The 20,635-nt window shown below is 30.5% G+C and overlaps 3 protein-coding genes across 4 annotated transcripts; 1 reads left to right on the top strand and 2 right to left on the bottom strand.

Annotated features, from left to right (window-relative positions):
- Positions 1-18: 18 nt before the first annotated feature.
- Positions 19-9,595, bottom strand: LOC140664411 (uncharacterized). 2 transcript variants are annotated; one of them, XR_012046452.1, is made up of 15 exons: positions 9,155-9,595; positions 8,571-8,724; positions 7,261-7,889; positions 6,993-7,169; positions 6,442-6,806; positions 5,994-6,257; positions 5,540-5,896; positions 5,180-5,426; positions 4,895-5,106; positions 4,672-4,813; positions 4,220-4,473; positions 3,976-4,147; positions 3,677-3,849; positions 3,394-3,495; positions 19-2,897 (listed from the first exon to the last, which is right to left on the bottom strand). XR_012046452.1 is itself a non-coding variant. In XM_072889485.1 (14 exons), the coding sequence occupies exons 1-14, from the start codon at positions 9,593-9,595 to the stop codon at positions 2,792-2,794; spliced, it is 3,693 nt and encodes a 1,230-aa protein (XP_072745586.1). In that variant the 3' UTR covers positions 19-2,791. The 2 variants fall into 2 exon arrangements, 1 of the variants encoding a protein (XP_072745586.1); XM_072889485.1 differs by lacking the exon at positions 3,394-3,495.
- Positions 9,596-9,675: 80 nt separating this feature from the next.
- Mat89ba (nucleolar protein 6 Mat89Ba) lies at positions 9,676-17,741 on the top strand. The gene is made up of 14 exons (XM_072889486.1): positions 9,676-9,772; positions 10,084-10,279; positions 10,505-10,885; positions 10,957-11,431; positions 11,512-11,793; positions 11,871-12,144; positions 12,229-12,520; positions 12,747-12,971; positions 13,117-13,551; positions 13,761-13,921; positions 14,309-14,562; positions 14,839-15,248; positions 15,406-15,700; positions 17,223-17,741. Exons 2-13 carry the CDS (start codon positions 10,223-10,225, stop codon positions 15,667-15,669), a joined length of 3,510 nt encoding a protein of 1,169 aa, XP_072745587.1. The 5' UTR covers positions 9,676-9,772; positions 10,084-10,222; the 3' UTR covers positions 15,670-15,700; positions 17,223-17,741.
- On the bottom strand, positions 17,117-20,273 carry LOC140664413 (myogenesis-regulating glycosidase-like). Its single transcript, XM_072889487.1, has 6 exons — positions 20,133-20,273; positions 19,776-19,949; positions 18,638-19,570; positions 17,890-18,413; positions 17,594-17,750; positions 17,117-17,415 (listed from the first exon to the last, which is right to left on the bottom strand). Coding segments are annotated over exons 1-6 (1,974 nt in total). The 5' UTR covers positions 20,134-20,273; the 3' UTR covers positions 17,117-17,230.
- Between the last annotated feature and the right edge of the window lie 362 nt (positions 20,274-20,635).

The raw sequence follows: 20,635 nt of genomic DNA, 5'->3' as shown, positions 1-20,635 counted from the left end.
ATTGATTGAATAATACACTTTTATTTAAGATACCGAGTTATATATTTCACTATCTTTTGTGTAATATTTCGCAATTTTACATATTCCAATAAAACTTAATTGTAGAATGGAACTTAATATGTCTTATATAGCTGTAGACTCTGAACATACAAAAATATATCGCACTGTCATTACAATTGCATAATTCGTATATGTGCTCCTCCTTACAAAACAATATGCCAAATAGGTACCTTATAGCAATGTGTAACACGGATTGATAAAAAAAATTTTAATGTAATATCGTTAATGATAGAAAATATTAAGAATATACCAATAATAATAATTATATATTATTTAAAAATTTTGTGGCGAAATAAGATGCTTAAATATATATCATTATTCGCGGTAAATTGATTTAGAAAAATAAGGATTTTAATGGATTCAAATTTTTATCAATTTTAGGAATAACTCAGACTTCTCTGTTTATTGTGTATTTTTATATAGAAAAATCAAAACCAAATTGCATAAATGAATTAGAATATATTTTTTTTAATCCTCATACTTCGTTATAAAATGAAAATATACAATATGTAATATTCTATGTACTGATGTATCTATCTTGAAAATGTAACAATGGTATTTATGTGTGCACATTGGAAGCCAATTTTTCTTTAAAAAAAATAATAAGAATGCAAAATGAATATGGAAGCACTATTGTAGAAAACTGTTTGTACGATCGCAAGATCATATCGTTTTTTAAATAATTACATAAATTTGGTAACAAAAAGATCAACTTCCAATACGCGACATATTTTAGATAAAGATGAAATAAATTCTTTCTATGTAAATAATAATTACATGTTTTCTTTCGAAGAATATAATCCATTTTGTAAAAAAGATATCGAATTATTTTGCCACAAATAATTAAATATAATTAAAAACATATTTTAATATTAATATAGAAACGCATTATGTTTTTATATAATTTGGGACAGTATTAACAAATTTTATATAATATAAAATGAATCATTTTAAAAATTAAATACATATATACATAGTCAAGACTTAAATATAAATACTATTCATCATTTTCTTAATAATTTCTAACAAACAAATTTACATTACTATGTTCAACTCAGTAACTTTTTAATCTTGTCATAATATCACATTCTGCAATCTTTATTGTATAATTCTATATTAAAAAATGTATTGTAAATAGATAAACTATATTATATCGACAATAAGAAAATGTAAATCAATATCTTAATCTAAATTTTCAGTTTATTTTTTCCTAAAATATGATTAAAGAAACTGTTTAAAAAAAAAAACCTGCTTGTCAATAATGAAACATTACTTTAAAAATTATGCAATAAAGAGAGCATTAATATAACTCTTTATCATAATGCTTGCAATGGACAACAAATTTGAGTTATAAAATTAACTAGAAAATTCAGATAAAATTTTCATCAAATTTAGATGAGAATAACAAGCATATATATGATGAACAAGTGATATAATTTTCTGAACAAGTACTTATATATATATATATATATAAAATATGTCTTATGTTATATCAATGTGTCATATAACATTACCTGCTCGAGTATGTTACAGAGATAATTCAAATTAGAATCAAATCAAAGAAAATTTTTTTAGTTTTCACACAAAATTGAAAGAAAGAATACATCAGTATATTCCTAGAATATACAGAAATACACAATTAAATTGATCAATATTGATATATACATCTTAATCATTAAGGTCATTATAAAGCTCTTTATCGACTTTAATTTATTATAGAAAAAAAATTTATTTTGCGCGCTTTAAAGTAAAAATGTAGCACGCATTTTTTTCTATATCAATAATTATTCTAGCAAAGAAAAATCGCGAGCACCGACGTGAGTTTATATTCACATTTACAAACAATATAATGTACATACATTCAAATAAACTAATATAACAAAAAAAAGATTTACAAAGAAATTTATTAAGACTTTTCTCATGTTTTGCTCTATTTTTACTTTTAATGAAAAAAAATTCTTTCTATAGATTATATTATTATTCGAGTAACGCGAGGACATATATATCTTATAATTAGATAAATTGGCTGCATCGATGGAACAAGATGCGATATACAAATTGTACATAAACACTACATAATTGGTCCAATCGTAATTAAACCAATGATACACATATATTTCTTTACATGCTTTTAATACTCTTTATATAAATTAGATATCGTATATTGTTGCACATCTGATAATTAGGACATTTTGTGTGCGATTTTCCTTTATATATTTAATTCTTTCTTTTTTCTTTTCAAATATTATTATTCATATAAAACATTCTTTAACTATATTTAGGCAATATTTTGCATTTTATATATAATAAGGTATAAATTAAATTGAGAAAAAAAAAACAGAACTTTTTCTTTACAAATTAAATAAATACAAACGATTGGACGTTATAACATTAATATAGCAAAATTCTTGGGATATAATTTTTAAGTATCATCTTTGGAAGGGAAGCACAATTATTTAACTCAGAAATTTTTACAAACGTACGAGATTCAATGCGCAAATTTATACTATATTAGAGAAGATTTTTTTCAAGTAAAGTTATATTTGTATCTGACTAAAATCGTTTCAGATATAGATTTAGATATATATAGGAGCGCGCTCATTTTCTTGTATATAACATTCTATAAAATTCATTCATTCTTGCGATTTATATACAAGAATTTTTGTAATTAGCTTTATATTACTTTCACTACTTGTTCATTTCTATTTTACCCACAATAATTCTGACGATTCTAATATAGAGAGGCTTCGTCTGCAGATATGACAGGTTCCTCATCGCTCCAATCGCTGATTGCTAATCCTACTGATCCGTGAAAACTTTGCGATCTCGCTACTTGGCTAAAATCAAATATAAATATATGTAACATATGTAGGTATAATATATACATTGAATTATAGGGGCAAATAAAAAAATACACACAAATCTCGCATATTATTTACACATTATCTTATCAAAAGAAAAAAGCTTTATTAATACATATTTATATCGTACATCACAGCTGAAATCGACTATGTGATCACATTTCAATATTAGACAAAAATGATTAAATAGCTAAATATATTACAGTCAATTATAACATTTCTTCAATAATCTGTTATGTGATTATGATGTTATAATCGATAAGATGCCAGGTGGATAATAAACAAAAAGTAAACTTAACATTAAAATAAATAAACTAATACAGACCTAGGGAACACATATTTCTTTCCATCATTTTGAAAATCTCAATTTCGCAAAAATTCAAAGTTAGTGCATATAAAAAACAAGCATTTGTGTCAGTAAAAAGTGTTTCATATCTTTAAAAAGCAAAAGACATATCTGTTAAAAATATACCTCTTGAGAGAATAAATAGCATAAAATATTCAAATAATTTTATGCTACACACCACTTGTTTATTTTGCCACACTATTTTTAGATTATCAATCACTATTGGTCCTAACAACAGTAAAATGATTATCTTCTTAATTAATTAAACGATAAAGTAATTCACATAGTGTAAAAGCCCAAAAGACATTTTTACAATGACTTTTGAACTTATCTAGGAAAATTCTTCTATTACTTTTTTTACGCAAAATTAATTTGGTTTTTACGCAAAATTGATTTATTACAAATTTACCTCGGTGATAGATTTGTATTGATAGTTTTCTTTGCCAAGCCTGCTTTTCTCCGTCCTTCCATCGCTGCTTTCATAGGATCGTAGCTTTTGCGGCGTTTCCAATTTTGCATTTCGACCTCTCGTACATTTGGCGTCGGGGGCTTTTTTGGTTCCTTTGGTTTACTTTTAGGTACCTGTACATATTTATTACACACATACACACATGTTTGTACATATAGATATATATATATATGTACAAACATATTTATTATTTATATCAAAAATATTATGATTAAGAGAATGAGATATATTAAACTTACCAAGCTCAAAGCTCTACTAATTCGCGCGCCAGATCGTCCAGATTCCGTTCTAGTAACATTAGAAAAGGATTCAGATTTGTTATGAGTGTCGTGCGACAAATTTTTAGCTCTGCTCACATTGGAAGACACAGATTTTGTTCGTTGCGAATCCAATTTTATTCTATTACGCAAACTAAAAAAAACGAGACATACATAGAGAAATATCAAAATACAATATACGAAAGATGTGTACGCATGCACATACCTAAATTCTTTATTATATTTAGCACTAGAGACAGGAGATTGTGCCATAGCATGTCGTTCGTCACTACTCTCGGTATCGCTCGGATGGCGTATTCCTTTTAATATATTCTGACGGAGGCTATGACTCGTATCTTCATCGCTTTCGTTATCAGAGTCTAGTGGAGGGCGATATCCCGTCATGCGAGCCGACATGGCGGATACAACGTTCTGAGTAGTTTGCAAATAAGATGAGGTTTCCAAGTCACTATCGCTTTCCTAATCACAAAAATTTAGATTTTACAATTGTACTTTTAAATATATGCAATTTATACAATTGTTTGAAGAACTTAATTAGGAAAGCTATATAAAAACAAGCAAGAAATGATTATAACAATTAAAGTAATTAGCGAAAAACTTTAGATTCTTGAGCATGATTTAAATTTATGATTTAAACATGATTAAATGCATATTTACTCCAGGCTGTGGACTGCTAGGTGGGGGTACTTGATTATCCTCATAGTGATAATCTAATTCATTATCCGACCAGTCGTTCGCTAATGAGAGAGCACCTCCTGTACCATGAAAACTTGCAGATCTTAACACGGAATTGTCATGACTGAAATATATATATGTATATATAAATTGCGATTGTTGGACACAAATAAAAAATTTATATGTATATTTATTATATACTCACTTGCCGGAACCATCCTCGGTACTATGATGTTTCTTCGTAGTGTCCATTAATTTTTTTCTCCCTTCGGCTGCTGCTTTCATCGGATCGTAACTTTTTCGTCTTTTCCAATTCTGAAACTCTACTTCCTTGGACGTAAGAGTGGAATTACTTCTTCCAGATTTTTTGTGATCTTTACTTGGTTTTTGATTTGTTTTTTGGTTATTGGAAGGATGCTAAAAAAAGAGAAAGAGAAAATTATGTTTAGCTTATGAGTGGAATATATAATTATATAAGCGGGATGCTTACATGAGTAGGCTTCGAAGCTCTCATACTAAATCTCCCAGTATCAGTCCTAGACATAGAGGGTGCTCTAAATTTCGTTGGTTCTGCTTTTTTTGATGATTCTTTATTATGTGCTCCAACGCTGTTTGTACGACTACGATGATAACTCTGTTGTTTATTTGTAGGTGCCACAGTCTTTACTTCCGACTGCGCTCTTCTACGTCTTTCTTCAGGGGTTGTATTCGGTGTTGTGTCAGAATCACAATTTAATCTGTAAGAAATATATTTAACTTAATTATTTATATATAAGATGAAGCAAAAGGGTTTTAAAACATTGTATTTTCCAATAATGTTGATAAATTTAGTTTATATGACAATACACACCTTGCTCTTCTTATGCTGAAAGCCCTATTTAATTTGATTCCAGATGAAATTGGTGTCAATGGAGATTTTCTTTGTTGTTCACCAGTTTCACTACTACTATCGGAAGCAACAGTAAATTTTCCTCTCGATGATATTCGGTCGATGTCATTACTATTGAAACTGCTGCGACGCGACACAAAATTCTGTGACCTTATGTTTCTAATACTCGCGTTACTCGAGGATCTCTGTATATTAAGATGCCGTTGAAATTCTGGACTGTTTTGTAACATGTTAGGCGCTTTAGATATGTCTTTATCAAAATAACTGGTTCTTTCGTGATAATTCGTAGTGCTGTTGGATTTTCTCAGCATATATGGACTGTAAAAACAAATCAACATGCGTAAAACATATTAATCTTTTTCAGATTTAAAATGAGATATTTAAGAATTAATGTATCTACACAAAAAAAGTATACCTATTTTCAACACATGTAAAATATCCTATATTTTTCGCTTCTGATGACTTTGTCAAGTGTTTAGCTCTTTCTAAAATGGGAGAATTAAGGACTTTCGTTGCGGCAACCTTACGACTCACAATTGGACTATTGGTCAGCTTTGGTGTAGGTGGTCTGAGACGGCTTAACACAGGACTATTTGTGTGCTTGAAATCGTCTTCCTTATATTTCATACTATTTTTTCTGGACGTATTAGATTCCGTTGTATCAGAAGCATATTCTTTCCTATATTAGAGAAAAGAAAAAATTTTTTAAAATATGGGAAATTCTTTAATTATATCTATTTTATATATATATATAAATTATATTTTTATTTATTATATATATTTTTAATTATTATATATATATAGTCACCAACATTTACATTTGCCTATCCAAATAGAAATATAACGTAAAATGAATCAATCACCTATCTAGAGAATTGCTTCTTCTCTCCAGGCGGAGAGTAGACAAGACTTGGGACGGGCTGTTCAATAATTCTACATTAGTGTCAGCAGTCTTCGATTTGGTTGAACTTAAGTATTTTCGGACGCTGCGTCTATTTTCGTTGCTATTCGCTCGCCGAAACAACGAGTCGGACAAGCTACCGCGTCTACCTACGGCACTATGTACAGGTGTACGCTGTGAGCTGTTGGGCGGTGTGTTGTAACTGTTGCTGGTATCGTCATCAGATTCACCGCCGGAGTCTATAATTTGATCTTGACTTGATACTAAACCGATCCTTTCTTTTATTCGTATGTACGAATCCGTATTCACGTTACTGTCAGATTGTTCCTGCACAAAATAATACAAACTTATTATAGGAGATAATTTGGAGAAATAAAAATATGTATCTTGCTTTATAAATCCAAAGAAAAGATGTCTCTTTTGATTTTTATTAAAATTATATATATATAAACTTTAAGAATCTTTAAACTTTCTAACAGATCTTACTATCTCTTAAAACTGTGTGATACATACATAACGATTACGTAATCCTCGTTGAGATCTAGCATGAATCGGAGATGGTATCTTGGTAGGACTTAGAGGTGGCGTACGACCTGTCGAACCGCCTATTATCGGAGGTAGCGAATTGTGTTCCGCTACTTGAGTGGCCCACTCCGATATCCAGGCATTATTATCGCGAGCAATACTCATCTGCAAAATAAAATTGTTTTATTTTAAATATTTGTACAATAAAATTATACGCATATATAAATAAATATATAAACATTTACAGATGTTTTACCTTGAAATTGTGAACGTACGTCTCGTTGGTTTCGTCTTCCGTTAAAACACCGACGCTGAAAACCTTATCAATATCCATTCTCGCTTTTTCCTCGTCGGTATAATCTTTATGAATCGTGTACGTCCCAGCCTCGCTCACCGCACCATCGGAAGTGGCGTCGACATTGCTGACATTGAATACATCCAGATTGGTATCCACTATATCATCCGCATTGAGATTCATTGCATAACTGACGCTCGACAAAACGTTCTCTCTATCGTTTGTGTTTCTTATATTAAAATCATCGGTAATATAATTCATATTAGATACTTTATTATCTTCGAAATCATTTGCTTCTTCGGACTCATGAGCGATGTACTCAATATTTTTCGTATACTGCTTCTCGTTTTCGTCGTCGTCGTAATTGCTAATTTGAACACGACTTAAATCATTTATCGTTGCGGATCTCTGAGAAGTCCAATATTCGTTTTCATTGGACTGGAGTTCCAAAGAGAGGCTTTGAGGTGACCACTTGTTGCGTCGTACTTCATCATCACTGGATCTCGTCATTAAATATTGCTTCTGATGATCTATAGTTTCATTATCGAACGTCTTTGTGCTAGAATGTGCTCTTGAAGGATTCTTCATACCTAAACAACATACATATAGTTTACATTTTGACAAATATCAAATAAAAGGAAGAAATCATAAAATTCTATTATTTATGAATACATATATATGCAATTCTTCTTCTTTTCTGAGTCGGTTAATTTAAAAATAATGTTCTAACTGATGCATATATCTTGTATGTAATTTAAAAATATAATAATTAATAATTTTATCATAAAAATGATAATAAAATTGTTGATATGCACTTATTTTTGACAGAAAATCACACCATTTCAAATATAAAAACAGTTATGACATCAAAATCATTAATATGTCGACAGGCTACATTACTCAGAATGGATGGAAAGTACTTGTAAGGAATATTAAGAAGCTTGAAGAACATGACTTCATCATGACTCATCCATCACAGATATTCAGTACAATCAAATACAGAATTTGTGTTAAAGTCTTTTCATAAACTATTCACAGTATGGAAATTTAATAATAAATCTTGCAAATAACTACCAATTTTTAATTTATATACACCAATATATATTCCTTTTACCAGCAAGATTATATTTTTTTAAATTTAAAGATAATTAGAACACACACATATAATATAAAACATAATATAAAATTGTTATTTTTTTCAATTTAAAACTTATTAATTCTGACATTATTTAATTAAATATTTAAAAGAAAAAAATAATATATAAATTTACCTAATTGTTTAAGTCTTTCTGATAATTGGTCAGTTTTTCGCTTTGTGTCATCCTCACTACTAAAGTAACCTTCCGAATGAGTGCTAGGAACTTTCTGCTTTTGCCCCAAATTTGGAGAAAGTATAGTGCTTGGCTTCTTTGATTTTACTTCTACCTAAAAGTATATAAACATTATAATTTTTTAATAAAAAATTCAATGTTATGCTTAAATTAATATCAAAATATTATATTGACTGATATGATTTGTAAAATTAAAAATTTATGCCACAGAGTGTTTGGAAATATTGAAAAAAAAAATATTCATCAAACATTAGCAAATTAGTCTTTTCTCAACAGAGGCATATCAACAGAAGAGTTGAAGAAAGTTTTCTACAAGATTAGACATATATACATACAAATTAAGACTTGTTTGCATACTCGTGGAAGTGACTTCCAACATTTTTTGCAGAGAGATTAATTTGCTAATAATTTTTGTATAATCTGTTATATAGAAAGCCAACTGAAAAAAGTTTTTTGTAAAAGATTCTGTAATGCCATTTAAATCTCTAAAATATATCTACTTACAATGACAGAATTTTTAATACCTTGGACGTGGAAAGGTTTCGCCTATGCCTAGCATTGTACCTCTCGAACAGATTCTGATACTTGGCCGTGTCCACTTCTTTATTGTTGCCAAAATCGATGGTAAAGGCTAACGGAGTCGGTGCTCGTACGTTAGTTGCCCTCGATGATTCGATCTCGCAATCCGCGATCGGATCGACGAGGGATGAATTCGCGACAGTGTCTTCGCGTTTTTCTTCCGCTGCGTTTTTACAGCTGTCGGAGGCACGAGCACAAAGCTCGTCGTTTGTCGAGTTTTCATTCTTTATGTCATCGGGCCGCGGTGACGGTTTGCTCGTCAGCTGATTATCGTTGATCTCCTTATTAACGTTGCCGGATCTTACCGATGATGAATCCGCCGCGGTGAGGCCGGTGTCAGTCTGCCTGGACGATGTCACCTCCGTCACTTCCACGTTCATTTCCATTTAACATGCCAGTCGTAAACATCCGTGAATGATGAATGAGTAGCGGGCGGATCCGTCTCTTGCGTCTTCCCGAGGTCGTCGAAGCCACTCTCCTTTTCTACGAGAGCATCGCGCGACAGGTCCCGGACACGAAATACAATATAGCATACACGAGATTCCTTTGACACATCGACACAGGTGCGTCTACTGTACTATACATATGCCATTGTCTACCATTGCTGTCATTGACCACCGTTGACGGTCGAAAATGTCAACATCTATTGCCAACTGACCAGCACGAAAATTACTACAGATATTGCATTACGAAAGACTAAATACACATTTTTTAATAATAAATTAATATTAATATAAATAGGATAAATTAATATTTTAATAATAAATAATTTTAATAAATTGACGTTGACGCGTCTTGTGTGCAAGAGAGTTGAGAAACTTTTTTATCGAACATTTCTATCAATTTTTATACTCCATGACGATGAGCTTTTTAGGGAAAGACTGAAAAACGATAGATGTCGTGCGTGAATCTCTAATCATAAAGGCACTAGGCACTTATAATCTAGTGACTTTATCTAATCACATGGCGACTGATGAATCGAAAAGTATAGAAAGCATGGTTGAAGTTGAAGCATGGTATCCGAGCAGCCGGCAACACAACATAAAATAAAAATGAAGGGGCCTTCTAAGGTATATCCAATTTTATTTTATTGTTTAGAAATATTAAGATGAGATTTTTAAATTTAATTCGTATAATTTTTCACATGTCACTTAATTTATAGATCTTAAATTTAAATAATTAATTTGTTATGTATAGATTTTATTTGATTATTTTGATCGAAAATGTGTAACTGTTGTTAAAAAGAAGAAAATCCAAGAAATAAAAGTTTAATAAAATTAATTGAATCATTTCAGTTGAATAAGAAAGAGACAGAGTATGATGAGTCTAACAGTTCTTTTGATGAAGATGTAGAAAAAGAAGTAGAGCTGGATGGTCATAATATTGAATCTCTTATAATAAATCAAGAAAAGAAAAGAAAGAAAGTAACAGATGAATTAACTGAAGCAGTGACTAAAAAGAAATTTAAAAATGGTCTTTATAAGCAGCCAACAGTTGAAGAACTCAATCAGCTTAGGGAAACTGAGAATTTATTTCATTCAAATTTGTTCCGGCTTCAAATTGAAGAGGTTCTCAATGAAGTGAAGCTTAAAACTAAATATAAAACGTTATTTGAAATTTGGTTCAAGAAGTTGAAAGCAACAATTGAATCTATTGAAGAGACTGAAGAAATTCAGGTTAGTAATACAACTGTTATTTATATGTAATATAATGCCATAAAATAATTTGTTATATATTATTTTTTCAGCTTGTAAAAAATAATTTGAGTGATAAATTAGGCGTTTGTATTCCTGTACCACATGTACCAGAAGAAACTAGAAGTGTTTTTAAGTTTTTAAAACCATCTAACATTAGCGTGATTGGATCTTATAATTCAGGATGTATTCTCGGGCCTACCATTACTGTGGATATAATGGTAGAAATGCCAGCTGGTTTATTTCGAAAACAAGATTATCAGAATTACATATATTTTAGAAAGAGAGCAACATATCTGGCATTTATAACATCAGTTATAGGAAGCGATCTCGCGGAGTACAAGAAATTTATCGGTGATGATTTAAGACCTTCCTTAAAACTTCGACCTAGTGGAAAATTGAACAAAAAAGTAGATATAGTAATACACATATCCATGCAGGAAACTAGCTTTAAACTGAACAGATTTTTACCAGAAAAGAACAGTGTTAGACCAGCTTGGTATTTTGATAAGAAGTCTATAGAGGATGGTAAGTCTATAATACACACATGAGTGGAAAATTATTTATTATGTATTTTTATATTATCTTACACTTTATCTTATCTACAGCATCTCTACCACCTACTCCGCATTATAATTCTTTAATATTGCGCGATTTACTAATGTCAAGCATAAATTCCGAGGTTGCGCAAGCAATAAAGGAGTATCCCAATTTGAGAGATGGTATAATCTTACTGAAAATATGGTTGCGCCAGCGCGAATTGAACAAAGGATACGACGGCTTCACCAGCCACATTGTTACAATGTTTGTGATTTATCTTCTGCGTATGAGAAAACTTAATACATTCATGAGTAGTTATCAGATTGTGCGGAATGTCTGGATTTGCTTAGGTATATTGAAAAACTGCTTACTAAACGCTATTCTTTTTATGTCCTGTTCTTGACATGATAATTATATTTTGTAATAGTGCAAGGAAATTGGTACAAGGATGGAATTACCATGTGCAAAGACAAAGACAATCAGAAACAAATCTCTCATTATCACAACTATTATGATTGTGTATTTCTTGATAGTACTGGCTATCATAACTTTGCAGCAAATCTGTCTGAGAGTACTTTCTTGTGGGTGCAGAGAGAAGCAGAGCTTTGCTTAAATCATTTGGATAATATACATGTAGACAGTTTTCAAGCACTTTTTATGCGAACTGTACCATTTCATAGAGCATTTGATCAAACCTTATGGTAATTTGAAAAAATTGTATATAAATTTTTATATACGGAGAAAATACTAAATATATTTTAATAATTTATTACATTTCTATGTAGTTTTCAAAACAGGACAGTTTTAGAAAAAATTTATGAAAAATCTAGCACTGATGACAAAATCAATTATGGATCAGATAAACGTAATCAGGTGATCAAGTTACTTGTTAAAGTTTTAAAGAAAGGTCTAAAATGCAGAATTAATCGATTGTGTATATTACCCAGTGTACTTAAGGAATGGGAGTGCACTCAAGATATCCCAGATGATATTGGAAAACTCATTATTGGATTAGAATTAAATCCTGAAATATGTTTTGGTATCGTGGATAAAGGGCCTGAAGCAAATTTACCAGAAGTAAGCAAAGACAATTAAAACGATGTCTTACAATAAAATAATAAAGTAGTGTTATAATAATCGTTGTTAAAGGGATAGATTATTATTTTAATCTATTAATATTTTCATTTACTTCATAGATTTTAGTATATTTTATGTAATTAATATTTTTTTATTATATAATATTAAATTACTATAGCACATGTGACAAATGTAAAATAAAATTATTTTGTACTTTTCTTTGCAGGCAGTTAACTTTAGAAATTTTTGGAGCACCAAGTCTGAATTACGTAGATTTAAAGATGGTTCTATTCGTGAGGCTGTGGTTTGGTCAAAAGGCAAGTCTCTCGCGCAAAAGAGATTAATATGCAAAAAAATAATATCATTCTTGCTAAAAACAAAGTTTAATATTCTCAAAGATCAATATTTGTATGTCGCGGATCAAGTGGAAGATTTGCTAAAGTTGCATAAGGTAATTTCACAATTATTATATATGGAAAGGTTTATATTTAAGCATATATCTAATTCAATCTTTAATTGATAGTTTGTTTGCTTCTCCATTATCATTGTCTCTAAATATTTTGCATAAATATTTTTCATGGTTTATTACTTTCCAGTACAAAATAACACACTTTGTATATGGCACTGGTGAAGAAGCTACACTGAAGGTCTTACAAGCTTTTAACATTTTGGAGGAGAATTTGATGTCTCTGAATGATATGCCTCTAACGATTAACGGTGTTCAAGGCTCGAGTCCGGTTTTCCGATACACAGAAGTCTTTCCGCCGCTTGCTACCGTTCATCGAAGCATAGACGATATCACCGAGGAGGACAAAAATTGTTTGATCCTTTCGAAAAAAATCAAGAAATGCCCCGCGTATGTTCACGCGCTCGACGTGACGTTACAATTATCGATCAGTGGAAAGTGGCCCGAGGAATTGGAAGCTATTAGAAAAACAAAAGCGGCATTTCACATACAAATCGCGGAATGTCTTAGAAAGCAGTATCAATTGAAAGCACAGGCCAATCCCTCTTATATTGACGTATATCAGGTTCATATAATAATAAATATAACAGATTATGTTAACAGAATATTGTTATAGTATTCAAAATATATATATATATAATTATAGTGCATACACAATATATAATTCACGTACAGTAATTATACAATAAATGAATATATATTGTGTATCTTATGCTATAATATTATATATAATTTTGCATTTTTCTCGCAAATAAAAAAATGTCTTTTCGTTAGGACGGATTTGTTTTCCGGTTAAGAGTGGCGCATCAAAAGGAAATCGCTTTAATGAAGCAAGTTAAGGAAGATGGAATAATTAAGTACAAAGACAATGAAGAATCCATCGAGTTGGAAAATAAATTATTCCATTTACCAAAATTAAGCAGCGCTTTGCACGGGTAAGAATTGATGAGTCTAACAGTTAGAATAATTTGTAATGAATATTGCATGAGGAATTTGAATATCCCTTATTTCTGAAAACATTCTTTGCTAGAGTCAACTGACTCAGATTTAATTAAATAGACTAATATCAACTAGAATTCATTTACATAAGAAAAACGCGCATGTGTGTATTGTAATAGTTATAATAGGATATATAAAAGATTTTTGATATAAAAAATTATATTTTTATAAGTTTAAAACCTATGATGTATTAAAAGTTTAACAAAATTTACTGAGAATTAAATAGGGAATATATCTATAATAATGTGTACAATGGATTAATTTTGCATAACAAATATAATAAACATATGCAACATATATATTTTCAAATTTTACTTTCATAGATTGCATTCTCAACAACCATCATTTGGTCCTGCTTGCTGTTTGGCAAAAAGGTGGCTATCGGCACATCTATTGGATGGTACTCACATACCGGAAGTTGTAGTTGAATTACTTATGGCGTCGATATATCTAATGCCAGAACCTTATAAACCAGCTCAGATGCCGCAAGTGGCATTTCTACGATTTTTGGAAGTTATTGCAAGATCTCATTGGAATACTGATCCTATCATCGTTAATTTCAATGGCGAATTGAACAGTGAGTTTTCACATCTTCATATATTTTCAGTTTTTCACTGCAATCATAAACATCTTTACAACATATCAATCATATTTAAATAATTATTTAACTGAAATAATTAATTGATATAAAATCTTTTTTTTTTTATTTCTCTTTGGAAATTTATTATTTAAATATGTAAAAAAATTAACGAAAATATATTTCTTTTATTTCAAATTTATCTATATGTAATTGCTTATTTGTTATATGTATAGGCAATATATATATATTAATATATTATATTAAATTTTTCAGATGAAGAAATCTCTGCCATAGAAACATTATTTACTACAACTCGCGCTTCGCTACCACCTTTATTCATATCTACTCCTTATGATCAGCAGAAATCCTTGTGGACAAGGAAAGCACCGATTCAATTAGTTTTAAATCGTATGAGTGTACTCGCAAAGGAATCATTGAAATTATTCGATGATCTATTGTTCGATAATATGATTTTGGATGTAAAACCCATATTTCGTCCTTCGCTAAAAGAGTACGATTGTTTGTTACATCTAAAGTCAAATATGAACCCTAGAAGTTTGCAGGCAGTCGATGTATCCAATAACGTGAAAATCGTAGATCTACATCCGTATAAAGCGCATTCACTTCAAAAAATTCCAGTCGCGGATTTTGATCCTGTGCAATGTTTCCTTAAAGATTTAAGAGTTAGTATTCTAAGACAATTATTAACAAGTGACTGTATTATTAAATTATATGAATTTAAAAAAAAAGAAAGAAAACGTATATTCATATCATCGCGATTTATGCGATATCTATCTAATATTTTTTTATATTTTACATGCTTTTCTTTTATTTTTCCAGGATAGTTATGGTGATTACGCCTTATTCTTCCATGATACTTACGGTGGTACAGTGATAGGAGTTCTGTTGAAACCTGCTGCTCTCGAGCACAAAAATTTTAAAGTGGCAGATGTTAATTGCAGAAAACTCGACAACGATGGTAAACTCGTCTTAAATGTGTCGGCAATGATCGAAGATTTTTATATTTTGGGAAGAGGTGTTATACGCACAATTAATGTTCCCAACAAAAGATTGTCTTTGATGACGTCACAATCAACTACGTAAATATATTTAAAACTCGAAAACTCTTCTCGAGGTTTGTAAAATGCATAATTTACTGTAAATATAGAAAATAAATGTTTTCTATTACAAAGAAACTGAAAATATATATATTAAAACACTGAAAATATATAACTCTTGTTTACACTTTAATTTTAAAATAATAGCAAGGTAATAGTAATAGAGCTCTATTATTCGATTTGATAAGGTATTATTTCCTGGTCTTGTATCTAACATTATGCAGCAAAAAAAATATAAGAGGGATACTTTTTTATAAGCTTGATGCGCTCCTTTTTCATTATCAAGTGTTGAATCACAACATAATCTAACTGGAGTGATTATCGTACAAGTCTTTAATTGTTTTTCAGCCTTCAATCTAAGATTGGTGTTACGACACTGTATGATTGGAAATATATGTTATTGTAATATCCACATTAATCTTGCATATTTTCTAAAAAATATATAATGTTATCTTTTTACTTCAAATCATGAATTAAGCTAACAAATAATAGAAATATTAAAGAGCACACATAATTAATCAAAAATAATAAAATTTTAAGAAAATAATAAGATCCAGCATTTCAAATGTTATCTTATCTAAGTTATAAAATAAATAATTAATATCGTAATTGTTCGATCTAGAATCGCTATGTCCGCGATCTTTCTTTATATTTATTAAATATTTAACATTTATTATGAACATATTTTTATAGATAAGTAACACATAAATAATAGATAGTAAACTTATCAAAAAATTTCTTATTTGTGATTAATAATATTGCTGATAAGATAAAATACTAATATCATATATTAAATAATTAATGTAATAGAAAGTTGTAATTGCGAGTCATTGCACAATGTCTTTTTTTTATTTATATAGGTAAATTATATTAGTTACTCTTTCATATCTCTTGTAATAAATAATAAATATAAATAATAATAAAAAATAGTTACGATATTAATTACCGTTTTTATAAATTAGACAAGATAGCATTTAACATACTAAAATCTCTATTTTTCATAGAGAATATCGTACACTTTAAACAACAAAAGTAATTCTAATAGTAAGATATATAATTAATACCATAAAATATTGTTACAATAATTTATAGCATCAATTATCTTACTTTTTTAATTACTTGCACACATACACACACGCGCACGCACATGCATACTTTTGTTAAATAAAGTACAATATAATTGTATTTTATTTAAATATCTCTGTATATAAATTTTAATATATAGTTACATAAAACACAAATGTAAGAGATATATTCTTTAATCAAGAATTTTACAAAGCGTAATATGTATCATTAAATACAATACAATTAAATAACTAAAGGTAATAAAATTTAATGCAAAAATATTTGATGCTATAAAAAATAATCTTTTAATATGATATGTAAAAATATTAATAATCTTTATCAAAATCAGTTAAAAACGTTATTATTTATTTTCATAGCAGTATCAAGATTTTTGACATTAAATTTTATTAATAATTTTAATTATATATTTAACAAAATAAGTAATTATATGCGAAATTTTTATTCTTTCCTTAGCATCATTTCTAATACTTCTTGAAATACGGAAGTGTGTCTAAGGGAGCAGGATAGTTTCTCAGCCATCTCGGACCATCGATGATCGTGTTTCGATTTAGATCATGCCATCTTCCTGCAGGAAAATAGATATCGCGACTGATGGCACCTTCTTCAATTACCGGTGCAACCAATATAGTCTCTCCAAGGAGATATTCTGCAATCCGATTAAAATCAAAGTTTAATTACACGCTATTTACATTTCATGATATTTGTATTTTTCAGTCCTTATCAAGTCACACTTTCTTCTACATGAATAAAATAGATGAAGGGGAAAAAAGAGAAGTGACTTATAAATCTTAACTATCCTACACAATACAATTTTACAAATTTACCGTCATTAATTTTATGAGCTTCCTTATTGGTTGGATCGACCCACCAGATAGGTGGATTTATGGGTGTACCGTTGGTAATAGCCTGCTGCATAGCGTTTAGAATCTCTGATGTTTGATCAGCATGCAAATCAGTATATTTCTTGCAAATGGCAATAGTCTGATAAAATATAGATAAATGTTATTATTTCTTAGAGAGTAATATTTTGTAAAATAATTAAATTATGTATATTCAACAATATTTTTTAATCTCCTACATAATTTCATTTATTTCAAATAGAATTTTTCAGATTATTTACTTCATTGTCGAAATCCCACGGTACGAAGGAATATTGCAACGATGGCATGAAGACGTTAGCTTGCAGCCATCTGATGAAGAGTTCTTTAGGCGGATATTCCGTGCCATTGAGCGAACCGTCCAGATAGCCATTGCCACCGATCATGTCCGGTAGCACGTGGACATAACCGTTGAGATTCATCTGTAGCAGCGTCGTGATTAGCGTGGGGAGACCATTATCCCACGTCCATCTACTGTCTTTGTCGATCATGCGAACGAATATTGGTAATTCTTGACTACGCCATCCTACTCGCACCTCGATTAAATTGTTGAAATTGGTGGCTAGCGTTTGAACGTATTCTTTTGTGAATATTCCCGGCTGTATATCAAGTGGGCTGTTTAATATCGGTAGCTGCGGCAACCAGTCCCCTTCGCCGGCGTCAAATTTGAAGCTATCAATGCCGAGATTCTCAAGGAGTTTCAACCGCGCCACCCACCAGCTTACCGCTTTCGGATTCGTGAAATCAATTGTAGCAGAGTCTTCACCTGAAAATGCACATTCATTTAATTGAAATTCGAATAATATTCTTTCCATTATTAGATATGTTTTCAATAATTTTAATGTAATGTATTTAGAATTAAATTACTAAGATTAATTATTTAATACTGAAACTTAACAGATTTTAAAAAGACACTGCGGAAAGAGAAGAGAAAAAGATCGCAGTGTTTAACAAGGAATATCTTCTTTAGCTATCGACTGGCAATCTCACCTTGCCACCACGACATCTGAACACTTCCGTCAAGATTTTTAACAAAATACGAGTTGTTTAATGCAGTGGAGTATGCGGGTTCGCAGTTTCGGTTGATAAACGGATGTATCCATAAAGTGACCCGGAAGCCCTTTTGTTTCAATCGTTGTAACAGAGCCCTGATATTGGGAAACTTGATCGGATTAAACACGGCGGAGCCGTAACAGGTTTCCCAATTGTCGTCAATTTCAATTTGACTGTTGTTGAATTTATTGGCGATAATCTCGTCCGCAAAAGACTCGACAAGTTCCTCGGTTATGTTAGCCTTGTATCTGGCCCACGTAGACCATATAGGATGTTGAATCATCCTTTCGTCGGGATGACCTGTTGGTTTACCCAAATGAGTTTTCACCGCATGCTGATGAGCGCTCTTCGGATCCAGAAAAACACCTAGTTCATAGTTGAGCTGGACTGTATCGCGATGTCGATAGGGTGCCTTGTTCTTTGCAATCAGACATATGGAATTGTCTCGGTAATTGTTTTGATCGAGAAACAGTGGATTTGTCTCATTCACATAGATATTGACTCCACTGCCGGATAACCAGTAACGCTCGGCCAATGCCATGTTCTCAGGATGTGTTGGTACATATGGCTCTTCCTCATAGTACATGTGTTGCACGGGCCAATGTTGATAGCGGTATTCTGGTCCACCGAACCATTGCGTACCCTCGGTGAATTGGTAACAATCGACAAGCTCGGCGGTAGGATCAGCTACCTCGCGAGTAACAGTAATGATCTCGTGAGCCGCGCTAGCTAGAATGGTGGTGTGCGTAACATTGGCACTTTTTATGCATAATCTGTTACTGTCGTCACAATTTGGTTGAATTACAAAAGGACTTGATAGCGTTTGTGGCGAAGTCAATGTATGTAGAACATTTATCATGCTCTCGCCATCTGGAAAAAATATTGCACAATCAATATAATAGGCTCTTCGTTGGGATTGTTGAAAATTAAAAAAATTATTGCATTAATTTATAAAGAGAAATATTAAATACACACATATACACATTTTAAGATTGATAAGAATAAATATACAATTTTTTTACCAAATTAACACAAAGAAAATGGAAATATATATGTAATTACCATTGTGACTCACCATTTTTTGTAATATTGAGAATCACGATGCGATTAGTGATGCTTACTTGAAGAACACCATTTTTAATGGGAAAGATTATTCCTGCAAGTAAATTGTCGACTTCCTCAACATCGTTGCCAGAAGCTAGCGCACCGAAAGCGTATAGCAACAATAATATTATGGAAGAACGCATCACTAAAACAATAAATAGCAGCGGATATTATTGAGTTGTTATATATTTTTAAATAATAAAAATGTTTAAAAAAAAAGAAAAACCATTAATTGCAGTACAAAGTGACACTTTGTATATATATTATATATCTTTAAGATACGTCTTTCATCTGTGGTTTGATCTTGATCTAAAAAAACTGAACTTACTGCTCTGTTCCAGTGATGTATCTTGCACGTTACACTATTCCTAGTGACGATTGTGAATCAGCGTTGCATCTATTTATATGTGCTTGCTCGATACAATAACAAATACTGCATTCAGCTAATATTCTATCTCAGTTATATAAAGAATAGTCATATAACGGTAATTATATATATATATAATATATGAATAAAATTAAAAATTAGTTATCAAGTTAGTACTAGATATGTAATCTCATATTTTTAATTATCAATATCTCTGCAATATTGTTTCCGTAAAAATTATCTTTCTAGCCATTGTAGTTTTTTATAAATTACTAACAAAATATCCAAATGATAAATAACTATGTTTGAATGACAAATGACTTAAAGTAAAAAAAACTGCAGTATATGTACAGTATATACTTAATTATTCATACCTATTTTGTTATTTTTTCGCTTTCGACGTGATCATAGATAACAAATAAATGGCAAATATATTTGCAAATTACGTCTAAATGACAAAACTA

This window comes from Anoplolepis gracilipes, chromosome 4, assembly GCF_047496725.1.
Source record: "Anoplolepis gracilipes chromosome 4, ASM4749672v1, whole genome shotgun sequence".
NCBI lineage: Eukaryota > Metazoa > Arthropoda > Insecta > Hymenoptera > Formicidae > Anoplolepis > Anoplolepis gracilipes.
This window is presented reverse-complemented; position numbering and strand designations above follow the sequence as displayed.

Coding starts and splice junctions, on each gene's coding strand:
- LOC140664411 (XM_072889485.1), bottom strand. CDS start 9,595: ATGGAAATGAACGTGGAAGTGACGGAGGTGACATCGTCCAGGCAGACT. Junction 7,170..7,260: donor CGTACGTTCACAATTTCAAG/GTAAAACATCTG, acceptor TTTATTTTGCAG/ATGAGTATTGCTCGCGATAA. Junction 3,850..3,975: donor TTAGTAGAGCTTTGAGCTTG/GTAAGTTTAATA, acceptor AAATATGTACAG/GTACCTAAAAGTAAACCAAA.
- Mat89ba (XM_072889486.1), top strand. CDS start 10,223: ATGGTATCCGAGCAGCCGGCAACACAACATAAAATAAAAATGAAGGGG. Junction 10,280..10,504: donor AAATGAAGGGGCCTTCTAAG/GTATATCCAATT, acceptor GAATCATTTCAG/TTGAATAAGAAAGAGACAGA. Junction 10,886..10,956: donor AAGAGACTGAAGAAATTCAG/GTTAGTAATACA, acceptor TTATTTTTTCAG/CTTGTAAAAAATAATTTGAG.
- LOC140664413 (XM_072889487.1), bottom strand. Junction 18,414..18,637: donor TCAGATGTCGTGGTGGCAAG/GTGAGATTGCCA, acceptor GTGCATTTTCAG/GTGAAGACTCTGCTACAATT. Junction 17,751..17,889: donor CGTGGGATTTCGACAATGAA/GTAAATAATCTG, acceptor ATATTTTATCAG/ACTATTGCCATTTGCAAGAA.